Genomic DNA, 27,667 nt, shown 5'->3' with positions numbered 1-27,667 from the left:
TTTTTATCTACTAGTTGAAGAAAAGTGTCAGACCTCTTTTCACTTCTCACGTGGGTGTGTGTTAAAACTTCAGACTTGCATGTATATATCAGTAAATGGGAAGTGTGTGCTGAACCTTGCTTTTTAAGGATTTTGACTTAGTAAATATTTGAAAATTAGGTACATCTTTCCCTGCTTGTATAAGCATGGACCAAACTGTGGCTGTGTGGGTGTACCATCTTGTGGATAATTGCATGATTACAGGGATTTTAAATTGGTTGCATGATTGCAAGTATCCTGCATTTTTTAAAAATTATCTTCATGGAAATTCTACAGGAGAGAGTTGTGCTGGTGCTGCTGCTGCTATAGACCTCTTCCCCGGCGGGAACAGCATCTCCAGAATGAAACTGTTAGAATTCTGCTCATTCCTGCTGAGCCATCCTGGAAGCCGTCTGTTCACAGAACAATTATTTTGTAGCTTAGTTGCCCAAGAAGCCGTGTCACTCTGGCTCTATGGGCAAAGGGGATGGACAAGCATAGGGACCCCACCCACATCTTGTTCATACTACACTTGAACCCAGGCTTGGCAACAACTGTGTTTAAGATCCTTGGATACTACAGTTATAGGTTTTTATATTGCTCCCATAAGTGACAGTTTTTCTATTAACAGTGTTAGTAGAGTCATGCTGTAGGCTTGTAGTTTGTCTAGAAGAGTTCTCTGATAAAAGTATCTTTCCGCGCTAATCAGTGAAGCATTCTAGAACTGCACTATCAGCAAGAAAACATTTTTAAACATGCATATTGCTTCCACAGATTTATCAATAATTCGTGTGGCTCCAGAAGGAGAAAGGGAAAAAGATAGTGAAGAAGAACAGAAGTAGAAATAAATTGCTTAATTTTAGGGTCGACATTGTAACTGAACAGGCAAAAGAAAATAAAGGGCTGGATTGTTCTTCCCAGTGATTTAAAAATATTTTATAGTCAGGAAAGGGGTTATCTGGGTTTAAGTGTCTTTCAGACTGGGTCTCATAAAACAAGTTTATATAAGAATTTCAGTCAGTTAGCATTAGCCTTGCTCAACACCAATTTCTTGCCACAACAACCCTAAATACTACTTGTATTCACAGTTTATAAAGCTTAACGGTATAGCTCAAATACGACAGGTGTGTAAAGACATATTATGTAAGTAAATTGAGGCAGTCATATGAAGTTGCAAATAAAGGGACAGAGGTTGCTTGTTTTAAAGAGCAGGGAGTGCTGGTATGCCTCCATCTAATATAAACTGGTTTGAAACGTTAAAGTTAGGGAATGGATTGGAGACTTGCACACAAAAAAAAGCAGCCTAGGGAACATGTACCTTTGGGGAACCAAAAGGTTAATCAGTGGCCTCAGATAACTTCTGACGTACTACTGACTGTACTGCTGCACAGAAGATGCAGTATAGCTAATACTAAAAGCTGATTCTCCAGAATTTTATAGGTAGCTAACTTGCAGATACAAAGCTTTCTATTTCACTTTTTGATGGAATCAGTTCCTTTAAAACTAATCTTTCATTTGATGCAAAACCCACTCAGATACGGTTCTGTATTCTGTACTGTCCACATCAGGTTTTACAGTGTTCTTGCCAGACTATACTTACGTTTCTATGGTTGAGATGGCACTTTCATTTATAAGCCCAAATTTGTAAAGGCTGGTTATTTTTGGAAACAATGCCACGTAAACTGAAACTTCACATGTTTTTTTCCTGCCTCAGAGGCGATTTTTTTTTTTTAGGAGGGGAAGAAAATGTATTTGGCTGGTTGTAAGGTTTGGACATCAAAATAAATGTTAGGTGCCTTTTAGAAAATACCTATAGAACTGCTTTTCTTGTTTTAAAATAAAAATAAATTAAAAACAGAAAAATATGATTACAGTGTTAACATTGTAATTGAACAAGTCAGGAAATTTGGAATTCAGGTTCTTATAATAACCTTAACCCTAACATATGTGTGAATTTCTTTTTGGCTTTTTCATTACATGGTTTTGAAGTAAGGTATAATAAATAACTGAATTGCTGTCTGACAAATAACTATCATTCCAAGGGCTTCTAAAGCGTTTTTCAAATTATATATATTGACAGTGCCATTAATGGGATGGAGGCCAACAGTTCAGTAGCATACTTTGCAACTGTAGTGGGAGGGGAAACTTTGGACATCACAACAAACCCTTATTATACAAAAGTGCCATGGAATTTTTAACCTTAATAAAAAGCCAATAGGACCTTTTCTCCTCCAAAAGGGGGAGGGAGAGCAAGAGACAGACCGAGGCAACTGGAATGGAATTCAGTTTACTTAAAGATGAAGGGCAGAGTTGACCCTTCCGAGACTGGCAGCTGTACTTCTACCAAATAGATTTTTTTCTATAACTTAAAATGCACCGATAGCTCTTTCAGTTATCACGGGTTGTCTAGTAAACTGAATTTCTCCCATAAAGTCTCAGCTTCAGTTACAGGTGGTATTTCATATGATTTCTTATACATCAACAAACACATAATCTTCAACGCATTTTAGAACTGGACATTGCCATATTAATTGACAAAGACCTGCTGAATACCAGAGAAAAACACAGAAATTTTGGTTTAGGACCCAATTAACCACTTAATCCTTTAGACCCACTGAGGTACCGTGTTTTGTGTGTGGTTATAAAGGATTCGAAAATGAAAAGATTTGAGCCCATTGACAGCTGATGCTGATTATGGAAAAGCTTATTTAACCCCAACAGTATGTTTGATGTTGTAAAGACTGGAATGGTTCAGTTTTCTACAGTCATTGCATAATGGGGAAAATACACCCATCTTTTCTCATTGTTGATAACTATATTTACCCAGCAAGCTGAAAAGGTCAGTGCTCTCTATTGAGACTATATAAACACTGTAATCATCTGCTGGAAGTACTAAAGTGATACTTTTCCCATCTTAGAAACCTACCAGGTCTCTGACAGCCTGAGGAGCTAGAGTCCCAAGATAGTTCTGCCAGTCGGTAATTCTACTAAATAGTGTACAACATTTAGAACTCCCTCTTAACTTAATGTCTTGGATCTTCTGAGGCTCATTATATGCATTTGGATTCTTAATCGTTGTTTTGAAATAAAAGTTAATACTTTACTACAGTAGGAAATATTAGATGAACTTTAACCCAGAAAGAGGAAAGGATTATGTAAACAAAAATAGACACAAGATAGAAATCTCCCTCCACTTATGGTTATAGATTTTAAACTAAATGAGACATGGTTTATGTAATATAGGTTATCAACTTTTTCATGTTTTGGGTCACGTTTTATAGAGATATTGTGGATAACTTCTCACATTTGTGATCTCACAACAACGTTGTTGAAACTGCAGCAATTGCTTGCATGGAAAAGCTAATATTAAGCAAGGATTTAGGTATTTTTAGCTATCTAATAGGATAGTGTATCTTTTTTGAAAAAAAGCATACAGTAAAGTGCCTGCTTGCCTCTAAGCAGTTGCAAGCAAGGAGGAGCAGCCAGCACCAAGCCAGCAGTGATCTGTAGATGGCACCTTGGGAACCACTGATGTTAAAGAAGAGTAAAAGACAAATGTGTCAATCCAAAGGATTCCCAGATTAAATAATTTTATAGTTTTTTGTTTAGAGTTTATTAAATGGAATTATAGGGGTCTTTCCAATAGTAATAGCAAGAAATAATATAGTAATCAAATGGTCCCAAATTTCTGGAGTACGAAACATGAAGGGAGAACTCATCTATGTGGCTGGCAAACGTTTGTCAGCATAGCTGGTTTGAACCAACCCTCCTCCAAGAAGCAGAAAGGCCAAATGGTCTGCTTGAGGTGCAATGCCTGAGGAAAGGAATGGGTGTTCCTACTGTCATTAAAAAAGTAAATAGTATTCTATTAAGTAATTATTACTATGTGAGAGTTTTTTGTGGTCATTGGATAATATATATAATGGAGAGCCAACTAACAGTGTTATGAAATAGCCAGACGTATATAAACAATCATTATTACAAAAGAAAACAAAATAGTGGATTCCAAACAATTAAGAGTCACTACAGTTCTAAATAAGGGTATGGCTGCACTTCCAGCTTTACAGCACTGGGAGTTAAACCTGTCTTTGTACAGCTGAGTACGGAAAGCACTGCAGTCTGGCCACGCTGGCAGCTACCAGCGCATTGTGGCCACATTTGCAGCATCTGCAGCGACATTGGGAGCGGTGCATTATGGGCAGCTGTCCCAGCGTTCAGGTGGCTGCAACGTGCTTTTTAAAAGAGGGAGGTGGGGTGGAGTGTGATAGGGAACGTGGGGGAGAGAGTGAGTGGATTTTTGGAGCCGATACTCTGTCAGCAGCTGCCTTGCAAGTTCTGACCCGTTCACTGAAAGCAAATAGCCCTCTTTGTTTTTTTCCTCACAGACCAGATAAGCAGCCTCCCCGAAACGGACCACCTCCCCTCACGCCATGCTGCTTCTCTCCTCAAGCCCCTTCCTTCTCCTCTCTTCAAGCAAACACTAGCTCTGGGCGTTCCAAAGGGAGCTCATTCACAGCAAACAGTAGCTGTGTTTGTTTTTTTGATAAGCAGCTCTGGGAGCCCCGAGTTCACAACAAAACAAAGAGAGTTATCTTTACTTAAAAGCATTATGGGATGCTTCCAGAGGTCAGTTACAGCGTAGTAAGATTATTCCTATTCTCTTTATTCCTCTCGTGGAGGTGGAGTACAACCAGCGCTGTAGCCAGGGAGATACAGTGCTGTATGTGCCTTGCCAGTGTGGACGGGGAGTGACCTACGGCGCTGTAAAGCCACCACCAGTGCTGTAACTCTCAAGTGTAGCCAAGGCTTAAGACATTACTGTGGATTAGTTCTTTCTGGAGAACTGTTTGCTTATTACGAGTGAATAAATCTGATTGAGACTGACTAATATTTAATCCACTCCAAACACATTTTTGATGTCATATGTGTAGCTATGCATCAGTACCTGTTTCAAAATAAAACTGGCTTATAGCCCTTGTCTTTTCTAGGAAAAAAGTTGTGTTTTCTACTATGTTAGTTTATGTAGAAACTAATATGTGGTAAAATCCTAGTGAAAACAAGACAGTTTGTAGTTTTCGCATGTTAGTAAGTAAAGATAAACAATAGGTGGGGTTCCTAGGTCTTACCTTAATCTGCTAATGTGACAAAACTACAGACTGCCCATGTGTTCACTAGGATTTTACTGTATGGTAAGAAAGCACCAGTTTTCCTAATGTGGACACACTCATAGGGAGACTGCTGAAACAATATAGAAAGAGAGAGGCATGCTTACCTGATGTCTAGATGAGGCTCCACTGAATAAGAGAGTGACTTCAGTTCATTACGTTGAAATTAGGGGCTTCCGTTAGCTATCAAACCTTTTTTCTGAAATTGCATATGACAAGGAAAATAGCATGCACTTTCACAATTTAATCTTTCAAATCTAGCAGGGTATATAGTTTATGTTCATGCCTGCATAAAAGTTTTAAATCTAAGTCAAACCAGAAAAAAAGTGTTCGAACAATATTCTTTGATAACTAAAAAATGCCTTAATGGATTTTCTCCAGATTTTCCAAAAGTAGTTAACTGGTCTGCCAAGCATGAGAACTTCTAAAATGTAACTTTTGGGACTGGAACGTTATTGTAAACAGAGGTTTAGAGTGGACGTTTTTTCTAATTCACAACTATAGTATTTCTTTTGTGAACACTATTTGCCACATATGTTTGATGAAAGACTTGACACTTTGGTACATTAGCTACAATTCTTTTGTTTGGTTTTGTAGTAATTGCACACACAAGGCTTCAGGCACATTTATACTAGGAAATACACAGTAATAATCTTAAGAGTTTTACAGAGCTACTTTGTAGCGAGAGAAAAAACTGTTTAACGGCCTGTCCCAGAAAACCCATTTTTAAAATTAAAAAAAAAAATAGTGAAAACAGGTTTTAATCAACATTTTTAGCAAGCTGCTAGAATTCTCTGGCAAATAAGGTTTCTAGCCTTTAGCAAATTAATACAAAATGTTCAAGGAGTATTTGATGTGCATGTTGATGACCACATGTAAAATGTTTTCCACTGTTCAAATCACAGAATACTGTTTTCTGTTCGTTTTCAAAGAAAATAACAGCTTTTGGGATAATTGGCTTGTTTTTGCCCCTCAAGATTATTATATGTTTTATTAACTAATATATCTTAAATTCTAGGCTTTCTTGGATGTTCTTGAAGCATTTACATTTTGTTTTAACCCTCCTTTTCTTGAGTAAGTCTCAAAGAAAATTACTACTTGTAATTGAGAACAAAATAACTTAAAAACAATACATAAATTTTAAAAACCCTGTCTTCTATGAAGATTTCAGTCACTTGTGAAGCCAAATTCATGCAAGTTTAGTAAGGCCAGTATCAGACCGGAACTTGCAGTTTGTGATGTGTTTAGCTTCATGTTTGTGATAAGAAGGCATATCTCTTGCAGGTGATGATGAACAATCCACACAGATGTCTGCAAGTTGGGAAGATCAGAAGGTGACTGAAGCAGCCTCAGATGGTTTTGTTGCTATTAAAATTGATATAAAAAGGTTTGGTCACATTCTAACACTTTACATGTTGTATGGTCTTTTTCAGTGTTGGTTAATAATAATACCACCTAGCTCTTTAAGACATCTCCCTAACATCTCCTGTTTGCTCTAGGGCCTTGCATCTGAAGTACATTCAGTAATCTTGGTGCAGCTGGAGGCTAAAAAATTAGCAGAAGATGCATATGATTTACTCCAGCTTTAAAAGTATTCTAGTTACATTCCTGGTGCAGTATTGTAGTCAACAGCCAAATCATGGTCTGGTTGATCCTTGTTGTTTCTGAAAGTGAAGAACCACAATAATGAAGTGTTATAAAATCAGACAAATGTGAGTGTTCTAAAAGGACTTTTGAATTTGTCAAGTTAAAGATTTTAGCTAGTTCAGAAATTTCCATGAGTCACAAAAATTGAAAAATCTTGCAGGCCTGGATGCCCTAACAGAAACAAACCGAGGAAATGGGTTGACTTGGGTTGAATCATTGCTGTGCACACAGTATAGAAATACCAACGTCCCTCACTGAGTTACTCAGAATTGTAGCACTAGCCCTAGCTTCTCCATTCCATGGGCAGACAGTATATTGAAATTTACAAGAATCCCATTATCTTGAAGCACTCAGTGGAGAATTTTTGTAAATTTCATTATACTTCTTGTCAGAGTCAGGTGGTGTACTACCAGTGATCCAAAATGATATTATTTTATCCCATAGTTTCACTGGAATAATCTAGTGTGGACTTTTACAGGTCAATGTATTATTGAGAAAATGTAGCAGAAGGTCATTTTCCATAATCTCATGAGTCTTTGAACATTCCCATATACAATGTGTGTGTATCACTTATAGGTTGTGATGTGATGAGACTAACTCTTCCTAATATATGACTGGTGTAAAGTGATTAGGATGATCTGCTAAACATATCTTTTGCTTTATACAGCGAAGCATGTCTACAGTTCTCACAAATCTGTATCCTTTTAAAATCAGTTGAAATGTTTCATATTGTTTTAGAGAGATTTGTTTGCAACTATAGCACCCTCTCCCTAGGATTAAGATTCCCAATAAGAGACACCATTGAAACTGCTTCATAAGGCATAGGAGTATACGTAGAAGGTTATATGTAGGAGTACATATAAATACATATATTTAAAATGTAGTTAAAAGCCATTATGACCAGCTACCATTCTTCAGTTATTTGGGTAAAGATATGTAATTAGAGTGAGTTCAATAACTGACCACATAATGTCCTCTAAATTGAAGACAATCAGATTTTCTACATAATAGGAATAACCCAGTTATTGGAGACTTGAAAGACCATAACTGGTGATTTGTAGTGGTCTTAATATTTAGAAAAAATAAATAATTGAGATGCCATTCTATTAATTGAAGTTGGGATGGAGGAAGAGGAATAAAATGTCTGACTCCAAGTTCTGGATTCCACTTTCGGTTATGCAGATGTAAATCAAGAGTAACTCCATTATGCGTAATAAATAGCCCTCTACTTAAAACTCATACGATTCTCTGTGGTGGTGGGGACAGAGAGGAAGAAAGAAAAAATTCCTTCCTTACTTACTTACATACATACATCCTTTGATGTTGAAGATAACTTTCAATATTTCTTTATGTTGTTCTTTCAATAGCTAGTGTTGTTTGAAGTACAACCAGAATGTGAGTGTCATATTGATATAACACTCGGATGTGCACTGATTTTAGTGGATTTCTTACCATTATTTCATATTCTTCTTAACACTAAAATGTAAGACTTGTTCTAAAGCATAATTGGATTATCTGTAATACCATTATACATGATACACTGCTCTGGCATGTTTATGAATTCTTTCACAAACAGTATTGATTTCAGATACATACATAATTTTTTTTAAGCCTTGCATTGGTGAGAAGTGCTTTAACTTAAACTAGTCTTCTCTGTTTTTGAAGTGGTGGATTTCAGATTGGTGTGTTGCATTTTCCTTTTCTAGTAGCTTACTCATTAGTTTTTCTTTTAAACTTGCTGCTTTAACTACATCCATTTATTGGCCTTTACTATTACTGTGCAGATCCTGTAGTATGTATTCCATCCAGCTTCTTTATAGGAGACAATGGAATCCCCTTGGAAGTAATTGCTGGCAGTGTCTCTGCAGAGGAGCTTATTACCAGAATCCACAAAGTCAAACAGGTAACAAATGCTTACACACGAGCTTTTTCAGTATATAAAATACTGTCACTGGGGCTTGTGGCCTTCATCTCTCCAAGACAGCAGACAACATTGGGCCCAAGTGTATGACCAGAGGAAGCAAGGACTATGGGATCAGTATTTTCTCACTCACTGGCAGGAAAGTTACTATCCAATTATGCAAAGCTGAACTAATTTTGAAACCTGTTTGTCCATGTTAAGTAAACCAATTGTCACAGGAGGTTAAGAGCGCCTACACTACACTGTCACACAAAGGATATGTGCACTAAACAATTCTTAATCATTGCTCTCTTCAGAGCTATTCTTCTAGCAGAGCGTGGACATGGTTTAGTAATGTGACGGAAACATGGTCTGTAGTGTTGACTCAAACAAAACAAAACTATCTACATTTATATTTGCAGTGTTCCGCTGTGTTGGTCAGAGGATATTAGAGGGACAAGGTGGGTGAGGTAATCTTTTATTGAACCAACTTCTATTGGCAAAAGAGACAAGCTTTATAGCTTAGCTCTTCTTCAGGTCTGGGAAAGGTATTCAGAGTATCCCAGCTAAATACAATGTCAAAGCTAAATACAGTTAAATCCAGAGCTAGCCAATAGGAGTAGCAAATGGGGGTTTTGCAAGGGAGTTCTCCAGGTGAAGGAGGAGCAACTACATGACTTCGGTGTGCGTTTGTGAAGTGTTAACTACTTGTGCTTGCTTGATTGAATGATTTGAAGTTTATAGTGTGGACTGTTAGGGGGGCTGTGTGGTGACCCTAGCAGGCTTCTAGGTAAGGTGAGAGCTTCCTAATAAGGCTCTATCCTACCATCTTTTGATCCCTAATCCCTTTAGATCCCTGGACAAAGGTGGTGGGACTAACTCAGGGAAAATGGGGGTTTTAAAAGCTAGCTTGTAAGTGACTAGAGTTGCTGCTCCTGTTCACTAGCTCATGTGAGGTTTGCAAGGGATTTTAGAGAGGGAGCGTGAGAGCCAGATATACCTAATGAACATTTTCTAAACTTTGGCCAGTAACAGCCTACCCTCAACCACGCCCCCCTCCCCCCAACACACACAAAGAAACCACTGCAAAAATAAAAATAATGCAGATAAAAGTCCAGCAGCAGAGTAGGGGCTATCCAGTTCATTGCAGTGAATGCAGCATATATGATAACCTGCTTTGTGGGCAGGTGGCATATGTGTGCATTTAGTGCAAGCAGCTCATGGCTCTGAGGCTAAGTATGAACTATTGAGACCAGGATGTCTGAACTGGAGGAGCCAAGGGAAACAGAGCGGTACATAGACAAGACATTCCGGGACAGAGTAGAGTGCCCCACCTCCAGTCTGACAGCCTCTGCTCTTGTGGAAGATGAAAAGTCTTGAGGAACCTCAAGCAATAACAGAGGGAAATTATTCCATAGTTGGGATCCTCCTTCCAGATGATTTCATGGTGTCCTCTTCCACTGAGGATACTTCTCTGGGGGAGGGAACCCCAGTTATTAGAAGAGACAGGTATTAGAAGGCTACATTTTAGTCAGGTATTTTTAGTAAAAGTCACAGACAATAAACAAAAATTCATGGCCTGTGACCTGTCCATGACTTTTATGAAAAATACCGATGACTAAAACTTGGGTGGGGAGGAGGAGAGAAGGCTGCCTGGGGTGCTGGAGGTGGGGCGGCATCACGCAGCCCAGGACCTCAACTGGTACTGGAGAGGGTGGGTCAGCAGTGAGACCCCCACTGGTGTTAACTGGGAACATGTCACCTAACAATGGGATTCAGAGATAAAATTTCTAGACTTCAGTAATGACTACTTCTTGGAGAAGCTAGTCCTGGCACCAACAAGGGAAGAGGCAACTCTTGATTTAGTCCTAAATGGCACACAGGATCTCTAAAGGGGTGAATATAGCTGAACCAATCAGTAATAGCAACCATAACAAATTTAACTTCCTCTGGGCATGGAGGGAATACAAAAGAAACCCAGAACAGTAGCATTTAATTTCAAAAAGAGGAACAATACTAAAATGAGGAAGCTGGTTAAAAGGAACAGTCACCAGAGTGAAATGCCTGCAAGCTCCATGGAAGCTTTTCAAAAACACCATAATAGAGGCTCAAACTATATGTATACCTCAAATTTAAAAAAAACAAAACAGTAAGAGGACCAGAAAACTCTCACTATGCCTAAACAACAGAGTAAAAAAGTCTCTAGAGACAAAAAAGATATCTTTTAAACGTTGGCAGTCAAATCCTATTGTGGAAAATAGGAACATAAACTCTGGCAAGTCAAGTATAAAAGTATAATTAGACAGGCCAAAAAAGAGTTTGAAGAGCAACTAGCAAAAGACACCAAAACTATGAGCAATTTTTTTAACTACATCAGAAACTGGAAACCTGCCAAACAGTCAGTGGGGCCACTGGACGATCACGGTGCTGAAGGAGCACTCAAGGAAGACCGAGCCATTGTGGCGATGGTAAATAAATTCTTTCATAGAATCATAGATTATTATGGTTGGAAGGGACCTCAGGAGATCATCTAGTCCATTTGCATGGGTCTGCCCTGAAGATATGAGAGAGTCCCACAACTGAGTCATTCTTTTTGGGTGGCAAATCTGAGGAACTGTCCCAGATTGAGATGTCAGTAGAGGAGGTTTCAGAACAAATTGATAAATTAAACAATAAAAAGTCACCAGGATGAAATGATATTCATCCAAGGGTTCTGCAGGAACTCAAATATGAAATGGCAGAACTAACTGTGGTATGTAATCTATTGCTTAAAGCAGCCTCTGTACCAGATGACTGGCAGATAGCTAATGTGAAAAAAGGCTTTAAAAAAGCCTCCAGAGGCAATCGTGGCAATTACAGGCCAGTAAGCCTAACTTCAGTATCAGGCAGATTTGTTGAAACTATATTAAAGAACAGAATTATGAGACACATAGATGAACAGGATATTGGGGAAGAGCCAAATGTGGGCTTTTGTTATGTTTTTTTAAGGAAATCATGTCTCTTTAATCTATTAGAATTCTTTGAGGGGGGTCAACAAACATAGATAAGGGTGATCTAGTTCATAGAGAGTACTTGGACTTTCAGAAAGGCGTTGACGAGGTCCCTCAACAAAGGCTCTTATGCAAAATTGGCAGTCATGGATCAGTAACCCCGTTAAGAGAGGAAACAAAGGGTAGGAATAAATGGTCAATTTTACACAGTGGCACGGGATAAATAGCGGTGTCCCTCAAGGATCTGTGCAGGTACCAGTGCTGTTCAACATATTAATAAATGATCTGGAAGAGGGTAAACAGGCATCAAAATTTGCAGATGATACAAAAATACTCAAGATAGTTAAGTCGAAAGCAGACTGCGAAAAGTTACAAAGGGACTTGCACAAAACTGGATGACTGGGCAACAAAATGGCAGATGAAATTCATTGTTGATAAATGCAAAGCAGTGCACACTGGAAAACAATCATAACTGTACATGCCAAATGATGGGTCTAAATTAGCTGATACCATTTCAAGAAAAAGATCTTGGAATCATTGTGTATATTGCTCTGAAAGCATCTGCCCAATGTGCAGTGGCAGCCAAAAAAGCTAACAGTGTTAGGAGTTATTAGGAAAGGGACAAAGAAGAAAATAGAAAGTATAATGCAACTACTATGTAAATCCCTGGCACGCCCACACCTTGAGTACTGTGTGCAGTTCTGGTTGCCCCATCTCAGAAAAAGATATATTAGGATTGAAATAAGTACATAAAAAGGCAACAAAAATGATTAGGTGTATGGAACAGCTTCCATGTGAGGAGAGAGTAAAAATCTTGGGACTGTTCAGCTTAGAAAAGAGATGACTAAGGAGGGATATGATAGAGGTCTATAAAGCCACAAATGATGTGGAGAAAGTGAATAAGGATGTGTCATTTACTCCTTCACATAACACAAGAACAAGGGGTTACCCACTTAAATTAATAGGCAGGTTTAAAACTGACATAAGGAATACTTCACACAACATACAATCCACCTGTGGAACTCATTGCCAAGGGATGTTGTGAAGGCCAAAACTATAATTGGATTCAATAAAGAATTACCTATGTTCATGGAGGATAGGTCCATCTATGGCTGTTAGCCAAAATGGTCAGGGACGCAGCCCCATGCTCTGGACATGCTTAACCTCTGATCACCAGTAGCTGGGACTGGATGAATCACTTGATAAATTGTCCTGTTCTGTTCATTCCTTCTGAAGCATCTGGTGCTGACCACTGTCTAATGGACAATTTAGCCAGTATCTTGTCATCAGTCTGACCCTATATGGCCATTTTTATGTTTGTAGGATGGAACAGATTGTTAAACATAAGGAGTTAATAGATGTTGCAAGAGTTAATTCACAGTAAAGTGAACAGTTAACACTTCTGCAGTAGTAGGACAAAGGAGGTTTAGTGAGTTACAGGTTGTTATAATGAGCCATAAATCCAGCATCTTTATTAATGTTCGTGCTTTAGCTGTGGCACTGAGTATCTTTCTCAGACCTGAAGACAAGCTCTGTGTAAGCTCAAAAGCTTCTCTTTCACCAACAGAAGTTGGTACAGTAAAAGATATTATCTCACTCACATTGTCTGTCCAAATTTATATCACATTAAAGATTTTAAAAGCATAGGACTAGCACTACATTCCAGCAGTAATCCTATTCAAACATGGTTCTAGCCCATTCATCTTACAACTTTTTTCTCTATCGGTCTAGACAAAAAGAAATGGTAAAATCATGTACGGGAACTTTGAGATAAACCTGGTAGAAGCATTAGTTTCTTAATATAGTGTTTACATGTTTTCAGTGCATACGGGCTAAGAAAAATGTTGCAATACAGTTGGGACACACTGTATTTGATAACTTATTGAATATTTATTTTTGTAGGGCTTACAAGGCTTGCCTTCACCTACCAAAGAAAAAATGGTTCATAAGGCTTAAATTTCAAGCCTGAGAGCACAATCTAAATTTTGTAGTCTTGTCTATCACTGCTTTTTTTTTTCTTTCTAAGATGCATGCAGTAAAAAATGAAGCATTAGAGAATGGGAATGAATTGTCTGCTCAGAGTCCCTCCTTCCAAGCTAACACCACTTCCGAAAACTCTCAGTCCAGAAGGGTTGAGCTTTGTGAAACACAACTTGAGACAATAAGCACTTCTGATGGTAATTAACAACAACTCCATATATACTAGTTTGCTCTTCAAATATTAACAGCATGGTTGCCATCTTCTTAAAGTTAACATGAATGGTGGTAAAATGTGTGTCCTTGTTGGGATGACAGTATTTTCTCAGAGCACATCTTGTAGAAAATGTGCTGAAAAGGCCACAAGTCCTATCATCTCACATTGTTGTAGTGAGTGGAAAATTAAGCTCTTGTAAGACATTAATATATTCAACTACAGTGTTCTTAAAATTAAACTCAGTTCTTCAGTTCTAAATATCTGTTCCTCCTTAGGTTATTGACCTTGTTAGCAAAGCATTATTTTTAGAGAAATTAATGCTTGATAAACAGTAGTCCTACAACACAGCCCAGTATGTTTCTTTGAGACGGCAATCGTTAGCAAAAATAGTAACAAATGACAAATATGCCTTTTTTCTTTCTCTGTATGACTTCCTAAAACACTTGAAGATAGAGCAAATTCAAGCCAGGCAAATCAGTTTCAGGAATCAAATAATTCTTCAGATGAGAGAGTGACTGAGCCACAGCCTGTGAATGACCTTACAACCAAAGTGGAAAGGTTTGTCTCTGTTTTTGTTTGTTTGTTTGTTTGTTTTTTGTAGACTTTCTATCTATTCTAAAGTACTGTGATTAATTATTACATTTTCTTAGGTGAAAACAGTGGTAAGAACCAAAGCTGCATGATTAACATATTTCTTGTTCTAAATTAAGTTTTAATGTGTTTTAGAAAATGGCTGAAACTACTGGTGACTGTTTTAATCTTAAGCATCAGATTTCTCAAGACTAGAACTAATGGATTTTGCCTCGTGACAATTTGAGTGCCAGGTGCTGATCTACCAGTCAGAGCCAAACCTGTAACGTTCTAATTCTCTTAATTTGAAATGGCCCTTTGTCCACTCATTAACTGATGTTTGTTGCTTGACATGGTAACTAGACGAACATGGAAAGCCTCCTTTCTCTCATTTTGACTGTGATAAATTTGGCGTGTTAAGCATGCTTTTTGGTAGGTCAGTTATTCAGTCTTTTTGCTGTTGAATCGAACTCTCAGAACAATCAGGGAATGTTTTATCAAATGGAAGCAGGTGATCTTATTTTCCTTCAAGATATCCTATAAGCAAAGCAAGTTAGATCTTAATAATAGGGATTAATGGAGAGGCTGGGAGTGGGTAGTTGAATAGACATGTTCATGTTTTTCTACAGGTTTGAGTGAGAATATTTGGAAATGCAAGGCAGAACTTGATACTGTTCATTGTCCAAGAAAGATTTTGATATTAAACTTGGGTGGAGGTGGGTTGGGTCCTCTAAGTAGCTCAGTGGAGTACTGCCAGTGAGCAAAGATTGTTTAGTGAATGTCCTAAAAATACCTAAAACTGAGATCTAACTCCTTAGTAACTCCTGGCTGAGAAGTGTTTAAGTGAAGTAAAAGGTTTTCCTAAAGCAATTAAAGATGTCTCTGCTTTCAGTGAATTAGACCTATGGTTATATGGCTAACATTAGGGTAAAAAGATTCCTTTTAGTCTGCAATATGACTTAAATAGAAGAAGAAGGGGAAAAATAACAAACGCAGAGTTACGGTTGCTGGGGATAGCCCGGACCTTTCCAAAATGTCGAGTTCACAAAACTCAACCCTCTGAAAACCACAAAATATAGAGTTAAGTTAAATAACTGTACAACCTTAACTCTGCCCCCCCTGGAGCTGGCAATAGCCTTGAGAATGATCTGCATGCACTCCAGCATGTGTGTTAGGTGTAGTTGTACTGAATGATGGAGGAGCAGTTGGAGCAGCTTGGAAGAGCTATGATAGCTATGTGTGGAGATCTGAGTCCAAGTTCCATTCCTCCATGTGTTATCAAAGGAAAGAAGTATATATACACTTTGACATTACAGTCTGCATTATTTCAATACAGATTTGTGTTGCTTGTGTCTGTAGCAGGGCACTGGGGTCTTCCTGCCTTGTGTATTGTCTGTAGTGAGGTGGGATATGAGTAGTCTGTGGATTTAGTGATACGTAGGGTGAGGTATAGATTTAGGTGGTATCTTGTGTGTAAGTGTGAAGGGCCTGTTCAAGGGTTTGAGTGACCAAGTAGCGCCTGTCCATTACTGTGAAGAAGCAGAATGGGGAATGTGTATGTTTTATAAGCTTATTGGGACACCACTCAAAGAACTGAGTTAAGTTTGTATGGGCATTTACCTTAACTCTGTATTGCCTGGTTTTCAGAACTTTGAATTTTATGAACTCAACATTTTAGAGGGACACAAACTATCACCAGGGAACTGTAATTCTGTGTTAATGACAGTTTTTTGCCATTTAATTTCCTAGTGTTTAAAACAGAAAGAGTGTTTGTTGATAGTAGTGTTCATTTAGATAGCTATACTCCTCGCCTAGGGTTGCAGGTGATATGTTACTGGGCTGGGTAATAATCAAAAGACCTAGCTTTTATATAGTGCTTAGATCTCAAAGAACCTTACATTATTATTCCCATTTGACGGATGCAAAACTGAGGCACAAAGAGGTGAAGTGATTTGCCCCAAGTCATCCAGTGGGTCCGTGGCAGAGCTAAGAATAGTCCCAGTTCAGTTGCCTTTCCACTGGAATGGGCATGATGGTTGTGCTTTGTTTGCAGAGCTTTGAAGCTGTGCTCCGGCTCTGCTCGAGCTCCAGGCAAAAACCTGCAGCTCTCCAGTCCAGCTCCAGGTTCCACTCCAAAGCCCTGTTTGTTTGACATGTTTGCAATGTGTAACTGAAGCACTGTGCCCTGGGTTGGATTTGAATTCTCAGTGCATGGATTGGTGCTCAGATTCGATGATCATGACTCATTCTTGGAGCTGCCCAGGTCCTATGATTTAGAGGTAATTCTCTAGATACTTAACCTCTCACTCTGCACATGGTTATACAATTACTTTAGTGTAGTCTCTCTGCTCTCAGTACATCATTTTCCTGCTCAATAATTACACCAACCTGAAGAATTGATCACTTACATCTCTGATAAATCTCCAGCCATTTCCTAGTTCAGTTCCAGAAGGGCTAAAGCTGTTACCATTGTTGAGAGGGAGAGTTCAAATGGATGATGAAACAATGTGGCCCTGGGGAACCTGCTGAGTTGTAAAGGAAGGCACAGGGAGGCAAGGACTTTCTGGAGCTCCTAAACTCTCCTTATGGATAGATGTGTGGGAAGGGCCGTGCAGTGCTCCTCATCTTCCTATTGGTACTGAATTTGAGATCTTGGTTATGGCATTGTTTTCTTTTTCCATTTATAGAGTGTGTAAATATATCATTTTTATGGTTGAATTTTTCAGTCACGTAATGAGAAATGATAGAAAGGACATATTAAAACAGATAATATCAAATTATTGGAGATTAGAAACTGGTTGGTGAATCAGCACCCAAATTTCCACATAAGGCAAAACCCTATTTGTTAATACAGAATAGCTCCATGAAATAGGATTACTCTCATAAATTCATAGTCATCTTCATGTTTTCCGTCTTAAGAATTTTTGACAGAATTGAATTTTTTCTAATCCTCTTAAAAGCCAAAATGGAAATGTTAACATTTCAAACCACAGTTGTAAGTTCTCTTTTAATCTTGTTGGTTTTTATTTAGAATAACAAAAAAACTTGAAGAAAAACGAGAAGAGAAAAGGAAAGAGGAGGAACAGGTAAAATGTAACTAAATGTATTACTATCATTTGTATTCTTATTTGGTTTTGCTTTCAGTCTCTAAGATCTTTCTTTAAATAACACTCATATAATTAGATTATATTTTAAATCTATGTATCTTCAGTGCAGGCTCCAGTTAAGTCAAGTTTTGCTCTTGTTCAAAAGAAATATTTTGTTGGTTGAATTCTGTAATGTGTGTCATCTTCCTTCAGAAGGAAATTAAGAAAGAAATTGATCGAAGAAAAACGGGGAAAGAAATATTGGACTACAGAAGACGACACGAAGAAGAATTAACGAAGCGAATGTTAGAAGAAAGGAGCAGAGAAAAGGCAGAAGAAAAAGCAGCTAGGGAGCGTATAAAACAGCAGATTGCAATGGTAACATTTTTATTTTTTTAAATTATAGATAAATTGATCAGATTACTTGGGATTTAGTAACTCATTGCAAGGCCGCTCCACCCACCCCCTCAGTCAACTGAAAGACTAAAATAACAGATTGCAAACCTCTGGTAAAAGTGTTTGAATGTCCTCCCTCAATGCTTTTGGAAGCCATGCTTTCAATTAATGGTTGCTACTGTCAGAGAGCTTCTGTAGGCTATAGATTTTTACAAGAATTCAATTTTTCAGTTTGCAGTCAAGAATTTGTTTTTCTTTATATGAAAATGGATTGTGTGCACACACAAAAGCAAAAGGTTCCTTTTTCTCACATACCAAGCAGCAAATAGATCAGCGTATGGCACAGACCAGAACAGGTTCAATGAGGCATTAGAGAGATGTGCTATTTTTGGAATTGGTTGCTAGTACATTGTGCATTTAGTTCCCTAATAATAATTTTATATATTTAAAAAAAAAAAAAGTCTAGTGATGTCTCTCTTCTCATTCTGTCTCTGTGTGAATGTAATGATACCAGAGCTGCTCTGAATATCATGAGGCATTGCTGGGCACAAGAGTTGCTACATACTGTTAATTGTGGTTTAAAAATGCAGACAGAGATGGTGTGAAATCACCTTGACCACCACCACCATCTTTGCAGTTGCCTTCAAAATTAAAAATGTTTCTTGTTGAATAGTCACATATCAATCAATAGAAATCCTTCTTCTAGATCAGTATTTTTCAAACAGTGGGTCATGACCCACTAATGGGTCACCTTGTTCTGGTCATCACCACCGACCGGGACGTTAAAAGTCACATCAGCGGTGCTACCTAGCTAAGGCAGGCTAGTGCTTACCTATTCTGACCCCGCTGTGCCCCGGAAGTGGCCAGCAGCGGGACCGGCTCATAGGCGGGCGGCCCATGGGTTCCATGCGCTGCCCCCACTCTGAGCACCAGCTCCACACTCCCATTGGCCAGTTCCCACAACTGGGTGGGTGTGTGCACATCTTGTGGGCGAGAGTCGCGCAGAGCTGCTTGCATGCCTCCACCTAGGAGCCAGACCTGCTGCTGGCCACTTTCAGGGCACAGTGCAGTCTGGGGTGCCAGAACAGGCAGGAAGCCTACCCCTGCACGCCGGCTGCAACGCTGACCAGGAGCCGCCAGAGGTATATCCGCGCCCCAGCCCTTAGCCTCTTTCCCCTCCCCCCAAACTTGCAGCCCCTCCTGTACCCCAAACCCCTCATCCCTGGCTCCACCCCAGAGCCTGCACCCAGAGCCCTGACTGCCTCTGCACCCCAACCACCTTCCCCAGCCCTGAGCCCCTCCCATGCTCCAAACCCTTCACCCTAGCTCTGTTGGGTCGCAGGTATCAACAATTTTCTTCAATTGGGTCCCCTAGAAAAAAAGTTTGAAAAAAGACGGTTACTCACCTTTGTAATTGTTGTTCTTCGAGATGTGTTGCTCATATCCATTCCAGTTAGGTGTGCGCGCGCTGCGTGCACGTTCGTCGGAAGATTTTTACCCTAGCAACACTCAGTGGGCCGGCAGGGCGCTCCCTGGAGTGGCGCCGCTATGGTGCCGTATATATACCCTTACTGGCCCAACTGCCCCTCAGTTCCTTCTTGCTGGCTACTCCGACAGTGGGGAAGGAGGGTGGGTTTGCAATGGATATGAGCAACACATCTCGAAGAACAACAGTTACAAAGGTGAGTAACCGTCTTTTCTTCTTCGAGTGCTTGCTCATATCCATTCCAGTTAGGTGATTCCCAAGCCTTACCTAGGCGGTGGGGTCGGAGCGAGACGTTGCGGAATGTAAGACCGCTGAGCTGAAGGCGGCATCATCTCTGGACTGCTGGAGCAAAGCTTAGTGTGATGCAAAGGTGTGGATGGAAGACCAGGTAGCCGCGCGACATATTTCCTGGATGGGAACATGGGCCAGGAAAGCGGCAGATGAGGCTTGAGCCCGAGTAGAATGGGTGGTGAGATGGCCAGTCGGAATGCGAGCCAAGTCATAGTGTGTCCGGATACAGGATGTCACCCAAGATGAAATCCGTTGGGAAGAGATTGGCATGCCCTTCATGCGCTCTGCAACAGCTAAAAAGAGCTGAGGCGAACGTCGGAAGGGTTTGGTCCTCTCGATATAAAAGGCGAGAGCCCTGCGGACATCCAGAGTATGCAGCTGTTGTTCCCGACGCGATGAGTGTGGCTTCGGGAAAAAGACTGGTAGAAAGATGTCTTGATTAACGTGAAGGGCAGAGACCATCTTAGGGAGGAATGCCGGGTGCGGTCGCAGCTGTACCTTGTCCTTGTGGAATACCATATACGGGGGTCCACAGTCAAAGCTCGAAGTTTCGAGATTCGCCTAGCCGAGGTGATAGCGATGAGGAAGGCTGTCTTCCAGGACAGGTACAGCAGCGAGGATGTGGCTAAAGGCTCAAAGGTGGGACCCATGAGCCTAGCTAATACGAGGTTTAGATCCCAGGTAGGGGTTGGGCGCTTGACCTGAGGGTAGAGCCACTCCAAGCCTTTGAGAAATCTGGAAACTATGGGATGAGAAAAGATTGAACTGCCAGTTTCCCGAGGATGGAAGGTGGAAATAGCTGCAAGATGCATCCTTATGGAAGAGATCGCCAGGCCCTGCTCCTTGAGGGACCATAAATAGTCCAGGATAATGGGGACCGATACACCTTCAGGGATAAAGTCATGCTGGGCGCACCAGTGGGAGAAGCACTTCCACTTGGCGAGATATGTCGTCTGCGTGGAAGGCTTTCTGCTTCCCAGCAGCACCTGTTGCACTGAGGTGGAACAATGCAACTCAGATTGACTCAACCAGACAGCAGCCATGCTGTCAGATGAAGGAACTGCAGGTCCAGGTGGCGAAGCCTGCCCAAGTCCTGCGTTATGAGGTCCGGGCAGAGTGGCAGGGGGATCGGGTCTGCCAGAGAGAAGTCGAGCAGCAGGGTGTACCAGTGCTGTCTTGGCCATGCCAGAGCGATCAGTATTAGTTGGGCTCTGTCCCTGCGGAGCTTGAGCAGAACTCTGTGGACGAAAGGAAATGGTGGGAAGGCATAAAATAGGTGACCTTTCCACGGAATTAGGAACGCGTCCGAGAGGGAGCCCGGGGAGCGACCTTGTGGGGAGCAGAACACCTGGCATTTCCTGTTCTCTTGGGAGGCAAAGAGGTCTATGTGGGGAAAGCCCCACTTCCGGAATACAGAATGGAGAATGTCCAGACAGATGGACCACTCGTGAGACAGAAAGGATCTGCGCAGTTGATCTGCGAGAGTGTTCCGGACTCCTGGGAGAAAGGAGGCTACCAGGTCTATTGAGTGGGCTATGCAGAAGTCCCATAGTTGAATCGCCTCCAGACAAAGAGGGGAGGATCGTGTCCCTCCCTGTTTGTTTATGTAATATATGGCCGTTGTGTTGTCTGTGAACACTGCAACACAACGGCCCTGTAGATGACGCTGGAACGCTTGGCACGCCAGTCGGACTGTGTTCAGTTCTCAGCCGTTTATGTGTAACACCAACTCCTGAGACGACCAAAGGCCTTGAGTGCGAAGGTGCCCTAGGTGAGCACCCCAGCCGAGAGATGACGCGTCCGTTGTTAGGGACGCGGAGGGCTGCGGTGGATGAAACAGCAGACCTGCACACACCAGGGATGGCGTCAGCCACCAGTCGAGGGAGCCTAGAATGCTCGATGGAATTGTGAGTGTGATGTCTATGGCGTCTCTGCCCGGACGATAGGCTGAGGCGAACCAAGTTTGAAGGGGACGCATGCGCAGTCTGGCGTGCTTTGTGACGAATGTGCATGCAGCCATGTGACCGAGGAGGCCAAGGCAAGTGCGGGCAGAGGTTGTCGGGAAGCTTTGAAGTCTTTGTACAAGGGAGGCTATAGCCTGAAAACGAAGTAGAGGCAAACTGGCCGTTGCAAGATTGGAGTTCAGCGTGGCCCTGATGAACTCTATCCTCTGTGTAGGCACCAGAGTGGATTTTTCCAAATTGATTATCGGGCCTAGACACGTGACTAGGTCCGTGGTGATGCTCACAGGACTGGTGACTTGTGCCTCGGAGGTCCCTCGAATAAGCCAGTTGTCGAGGTATGGGAAGACATGTATTAGACGACGACGGAGGGAAGCGGCAACTACCACCATACACTTCGTGAATACCCGAGGGGCCGAGGAGAGGCCAAAGGGAAGGACAGTAAACTACTAATGTTGATGATGCACCACAAAGCGTAGATACTGTCTGTGCAGGGGGTAAATTGCAATGTGGAAATATGCATCCTTCATGTCGAGAGCGGCGTACCAGTCTCCGGGATCCAGGGAAGGAATGATGGTTCCCAGGGATACCATGCAGAACTTGAACTTTTTCATGAATTTGTTCAGTCCTCGCAGGTCTAGGATAGGCCGGAGGCCCCCATTCGCCTTGGGGATTAGGAAATATCGGGAATAAAACCCCTTGCCCCTTAATTCCTCCGGTACCTCCTCTATAGCTCCGATTGTAAGGAGCCTCCGAACCTCCTGCAGGAGGAGTTGCGCGTGAGAGGAGTCCCTGAAGAGGGACGAGGAGGGGGGTTGGGAGGGAGGGGGAGAAAGAAACTGAAGATGGTATCCAAGCTCCACCGTGCATAGGACCCAAAGATCCGAGGTTAATTGGGACCATGCAGGGAGGAACGGGGAAAGGCGGTTGTAGAACTGAAAAGGATCCTGGGAGACAATTGGTATACTGCTCTCGGGCGCACCCTCAAAAGTTTGATTTGGGTCCTGCTGTTGGCTTGGTGGGACCGGAATTGTTACCCCCTTGAGGTCCAGACTGACGTCTGCAGTTGGTACGACCTCGCCTTCTGGTAAAGTCTTGCCTTGCTCTAGGTGGGGGGTAAGGGCGCTGAGGTTGGGAAGGAACGGCTTTGAGTCTGTGGCGTATGCATTTCTAGCAAACGCATAGTTACGCGATTGTCTTTTAGACTCTGTAGCCTAGGGTCCGTCCTCTGTGAGAATAGGCCCTGGCCATCAAATGGTAAGTCTTGTATAGTATGCTGAAGTTCAGGTGGCAGGCCTGACACTTGCAGCTATGATATACGTCGCATGGCGATTCCAGAGGTGACCGTTCTAGCTGCCGAATCGGCAGCATCCAGCGAGGCCTGTAGGGAGGTCCGTGCTACTTTCTTTCCTTCCTTCCTCCCAGGAGTGCTGTAAATTCCTGGCGGGAGTCCTGCGGGACCAGCTCGGTAAACTTCCCTACCGCCTCCCTGGTGTTGTAGTTGTACCTACTCAGGAGGGCTTGTTGATTCACTACCCTGAGTTGGAGGCCACCCGCAGAATAGATTTTACATCCTAACAAATCCATTCGCCTAGCCTCCCTTGATTTAGGTGCAGGGGCTTGTTGGCCATGGCGCTCCCGTTCATTGACGGACTGTACAACCAATGAACAGGGAGGGGGGTGCACATATAGGTACTCATATCCTTTGGAGGGCACCATATATTTCCATTTGACCCCTCTGGCTGTGGGTGGGATGGATGCCGGGGATTGCCAGATGGTGTCTGCCCTAGCCTGGATCGAACGGATGAAAGGGAGGGCCACCCTCGTTGGTGCCTCCGCTGACAATATACTTATCACTGGGTCTTCCACCTCTGGAACTTCCTCTACCGGCAAGTTGATATTCTGGGCGACACGCCACAGAAGGTCCTGGTGTGACCTGAGGTCAATTGAAGGTGGGCCCGATGATGACGTCCCCGCTACTGCTTCATCTGGAGAAGAGGAGGATGAAAGCCCTGGGACAAGTGGGTCCTTTACTGACTCCTGATCCTGGGGGACGTCCGGATCCGGAAGATCGTGTGGGTCCGGTGCGTGGGCAGGAGCTTCCTCCATACCAGCTGAGGGAGGTCTGCTAACAGTGGCCTCTGGCACGCGGTGTTCTGAGGGACCGGAGTGTGATGGTACAGCGGGCTCACCTTGGGCTTGGTGATAAGCCCAAGGTGTCCAAAAGGACCACTGATGAGGTCCCTGGTCCGGGCCATGGGTTCCTTGGGCAAACCTGCCGTGAGTATCCGAATCCCCATAGGAAGCACTGTCCGCATGGGATGAGACGGATGGATGACGAGAAGGCCACGGAGGAGCTGAGACCGTTTGGGGATGGTCTCTGCGTCCATTCGATCCATCTCCATGCGGCATCGGAGAACGGTAGCGGGAGTGAGACTGGGACCTACGACCGGCGTGGTGCCGGGAGGTCTACCGGTGCCTTGAATCCCCGCGTCGAGATCGGCTGCGAGAGGTACGGTGCCCCTAGCGGTGCCGGGACCTGGATCGATGCCGAGAATATTGGGTCGGCGACCGGGATCTCAAGTGGTGTTGCGAGTACAACCGGTACCTAGATGGAGAGCGGTACTGGGACTGCGAGCAGCGTCGGGACCGGGATCGATGACGGGATCGAGAGCGCCTGCGGGACCTGGACCGTGACCGGCGATGTTTGGTGGTACCGAGCGAGAATGGTCTCATCAGGGCGGGCTTGCCTAATGATTGAACAACCCGCACCGGCGGTGCCGGGGGTTGAGGCAGCTCAGGCTCCATCAAGGCAATCAACTCCCGTGCCGTGGAGAACGTCTCCGGCGTGGAGGGAACGATAAGCTCAGACACGGCGTGTGCTGTGGAGCTGGTAGGCACCAGACTCGATGGCTCTTGCGAGACCAGAATCAACGGTGCAGAAGACATCGGTGCCACAGCAGTTGATGGTGCCGGGCGGTCCGACTTAGTTATGCGCTCTGACTGCGGCATAGATACGGGAGCCGCAGGAGTCTTATGCTTCTTGCTCCTTGGAGAGAGAGAGCGGTGCCGGGCAGGAGCTTGGGCCAGTGAAGGCTGGTGTCGAGGAGCCTTCACTGTACCCATGCACTCCGGTGCGAAGGAGGCACTTGTCCCCGGTGCCGCAGTCGGTGCCGAAGATGGAGGAGTTAGAGCTGCCTCCATCAAGAGTTGCTTTAGACGAATGTCCCGCTTCTTTTTCGTCCCGGGCTTGAAAGCCTTGCAGATGCGGCACTTGTCTGCGAGGTGGGATTCGCTGAAGCACTTGAGACAGGAGTCGTGAGGGTCTCCTGTGGGCATCGGCCTATGACAGGCCGAGCACGGTTTGAAGCCCGATGAACCGGGCATGGGCCCCGGTACCGGGTGAGGGGAGGGGGCTAATCCCCTATCCCCCTTAACTATATACAATAACTACTACAAAAAACTAATAAAACTAGAAAATTAACTAGAAATATAGAATATCGAACTATATACACAATAACAATTAGAAACGAGCGAATAGCTAAGGAGGTGGAGATCAGCTAAGCCACGCTCCAGTGTTCCAACGACCGACACGGGCGGTAAGAAGGAACTGAGGGGCGGTTGGGCCAGCAAGGGTATATATCCGGCACCATAGCGGCGCCACTCCAGGGGGCGCCCTGCCTGCCCACCGAGTGTTGCTAGAGTAAAAATCTTCTGACAAACATGCACGCGCACACCTAACTGGAATGGATATGAGCAAGCACTTGAAGAGGAACCACTGTTCTAGGTGATTCTCAGAACTTCATCATTATAACTTCTGAAGAGTCCTGTGATTAGAAATTAGGGCTTACATCAGTGTTATACTAAAATTTTGTTTTAGAAAAATTTGAACAAGCTTGAATTCCAGTATTCAGTAAAATGAATAACGTATCAAATAACAAGATACAAGCTGAACAGTTAGGAGAGGGGAAGTGTTTCTCTTCTGCAGTGTCTGCAACATGTCTGGGTTGGCCTCTTTTTCTCCTTTCCTTGGCTCTTGGCAAGAGCAAATTTTTAATTGCAGATTGCATCAGTTACTCTGTCTGAACGGGTATTAACACACAATTTACAGCACAAGTTAACAAATTTGTGTTTGTCACATTAAAGGATCGTGCTGAAAGAGCAGCTCGCTTTGCAAAGACAAAGGAAGAAGTAGAAGCTGCAAAAGCTGCAGCCCAGCAAGCTAAGCACGCTGAAGCAGAAGCTAGAAGAGAAGCCTCTCAGAAGGAAAGAAGGTGAGCAGTGCGCCAGTATATCAGTGTGTGTTTTTGAGGAGGGAGGTGAGGAAACTACTAGCCTTAGCTCTGAAGTAGACACTTTTTTACCAGAGCCTAATCTACTAGATGACACTATGCTGGAATGATTAAACGTTGTTGATGTAAGGTAAACTTGTTGATTCTTTCAAAAAATGTGTGATTTCTAGTTATCTGCTTGAAGCACATTATTCATGGAGTCTCTCAGAATGATAAATAATCTGATCAGGAATAACAGAAATCTTACTCAGAATTATCAACTTTTTTCCCTGTGCATTAAGTTAGAGAATCTTGTCTGTTTTTCATTTTTTCAACTTGATGTACACACAGACATGTGGCTTTCTTTTATTATTAGGCGGAAGTTTGTTTTCTTACATCACCTATTTCACTTTTGCATTATTTCTATGGACATGTAGTTTGTGCTGGTTAGGGCCCTATGCTCTATGATTTTACTGCCTATCATAGATTCAGGTTAAAAGGAGTGGATTTTATCTTGCAGCTTGACTGTGCTTATCTATCAGACTTTCTCATCAGTATGTAAAAGTGCAGAGGACTTACCGGAATTTTGTGAAAATGTCTGTTATATTTACTTCTGAGAATTAGAAGCCCAGCAGTATCTTTTGCATCTACACTAGGATTTTCCACTTTTGTAGTGCTGGTTCAGCTTGAAATGATAGAAGCTCTACCTTGACAACAGCCATTTCAGCAATATTGGACTGTCTTCTAGCTCTGAAGCAATCTGGACTTTCCATCAGCTCTATGTTAGGGCCATTTGGTACATCACCCTGCTATCACTTTTCCCCTCCAATTTACAGTAGTAATGTTCCTTAAGGAGGAACTTTGTTCGTGTTTTTTCCACCATTTCCAGAGCCCACTCCCTCAGTATTATGCTTGAATATATTAAATTATTAGCAATGTTGATGGATCTCCCCATAGCAACCTGTTCTGTTACCACTTATCTATGCAGGCTGCCTTTTTTTAGTAATCATTTCATCTGCTCACAGAGTATGGGAGATTCAGGCCCTCAGGGTGGGTCCCCCCTACATCGTGTTTCATAAGGACAGGGTCATTCTCAGACCTCATCTCAAGTTGTTGTCCACAGTTGCTCCATGTAAACCAGTTCATTCATCTCCCAGTTTTCTTCCATAAGCCCCACTCAGCCTTGAGGGAAGCTCATTGTCCTTTTATGTTGACAGGACAAAATCATTTAGAAGTACGTTTAAACTATTGCTTTGTAGAGAGGGCTATGGGTCAGGCAATAGTTTCATATTATCTAAAAGGATATCCAACTGTATTAGAATGTTACGAGTTGGCCAGGTTAGATACATCTAGCTACAGTAGCTGCCTGAGCTGTAATGTTTGACGAGGGTCTCTAGTTTTCAAATCTAGGGAAGCTATATGGAGCTCAGTTCACACATTTACAAGACTCTACTCTTTGGTAGAGGCTTCCAGATTGGATGCCTGCTTTGGCACGGTTTTCCTCTTAGTCATGCTTTAAGGAGGAATTCTACTATACCCCTCCAAGCAAACAGACAACTGCTTGTTAGTCAACAATCCACATAAGACACTCACTCAAAGAATGGTTACCTACCCTGCAGGTTTTTTGAGATGTGTTTGTCCACATGGATTCCATGACCCCTGCCCTTTCCCCGTTGTGACAGAATCCTGCTC

At 42.5% G+C, this 27,667-nt stretch overlaps 1 protein-coding gene across 5 annotated transcripts in view; it reads left to right on the top strand.

Moving 5' to 3' along the window:
- The window catches only part of UBXN4 (UBX domain protein 4), a 36,574-nt gene that overhangs the window by 3,713 nt on the left and 5,194 nt on the right, over positions 1-27,667 (top strand). For 2 of the 5 annotated variants that reach the window (XM_050916026.1, XM_050916024.1), the window contains exons 2-9: positions 6,468-6,517; positions 7,498-7,526; positions 8,615-8,733; positions 13,747-13,897; positions 14,364-14,472; positions 17,516-17,570; positions 17,784-17,948; positions 25,851-25,978. In XM_050916026.1, the coding sequence (XP_050771983.1) occupies positions 6,471-6,517; positions 7,498-7,526; positions 8,615-8,733; positions 13,747-13,897; positions 14,364-14,472; positions 17,516-17,570; positions 17,784-17,948; positions 25,851-25,978 (803 nt within the window). In that variant the 5' untranslated portion in view covers positions 6,468-6,470. Of the gene's footprint in view, positions 1-4,617; positions 4,645-6,196; positions 6,258-6,467; positions 6,571-7,497; positions 7,527-8,614; positions 8,734-13,746; positions 13,898-14,363; positions 14,473-17,515; positions 17,571-17,783; positions 17,949-25,850; positions 25,979-27,667 lie in introns of those variants that run through there. The other 3 variants (XM_050916025.1, XM_050916023.1, XM_050916022.1) reach the window with 3 other exon arrangements.

Source organism: Gopherus flavomarginatus, chromosome 10 (assembly GCF_025201925.1).
Source record: "Gopherus flavomarginatus isolate rGopFla2 chromosome 10, rGopFla2.mat.asm, whole genome shotgun sequence".
Lineage (NCBI taxonomy): Eukaryota > Metazoa > Chordata > Testudines > Testudinidae > Gopherus > Gopherus flavomarginatus.
The sequence above is the reverse complement of the archived record's forward strand: the minus strand, read 5'-3'. Positions and strand labels throughout refer to the sequence as shown.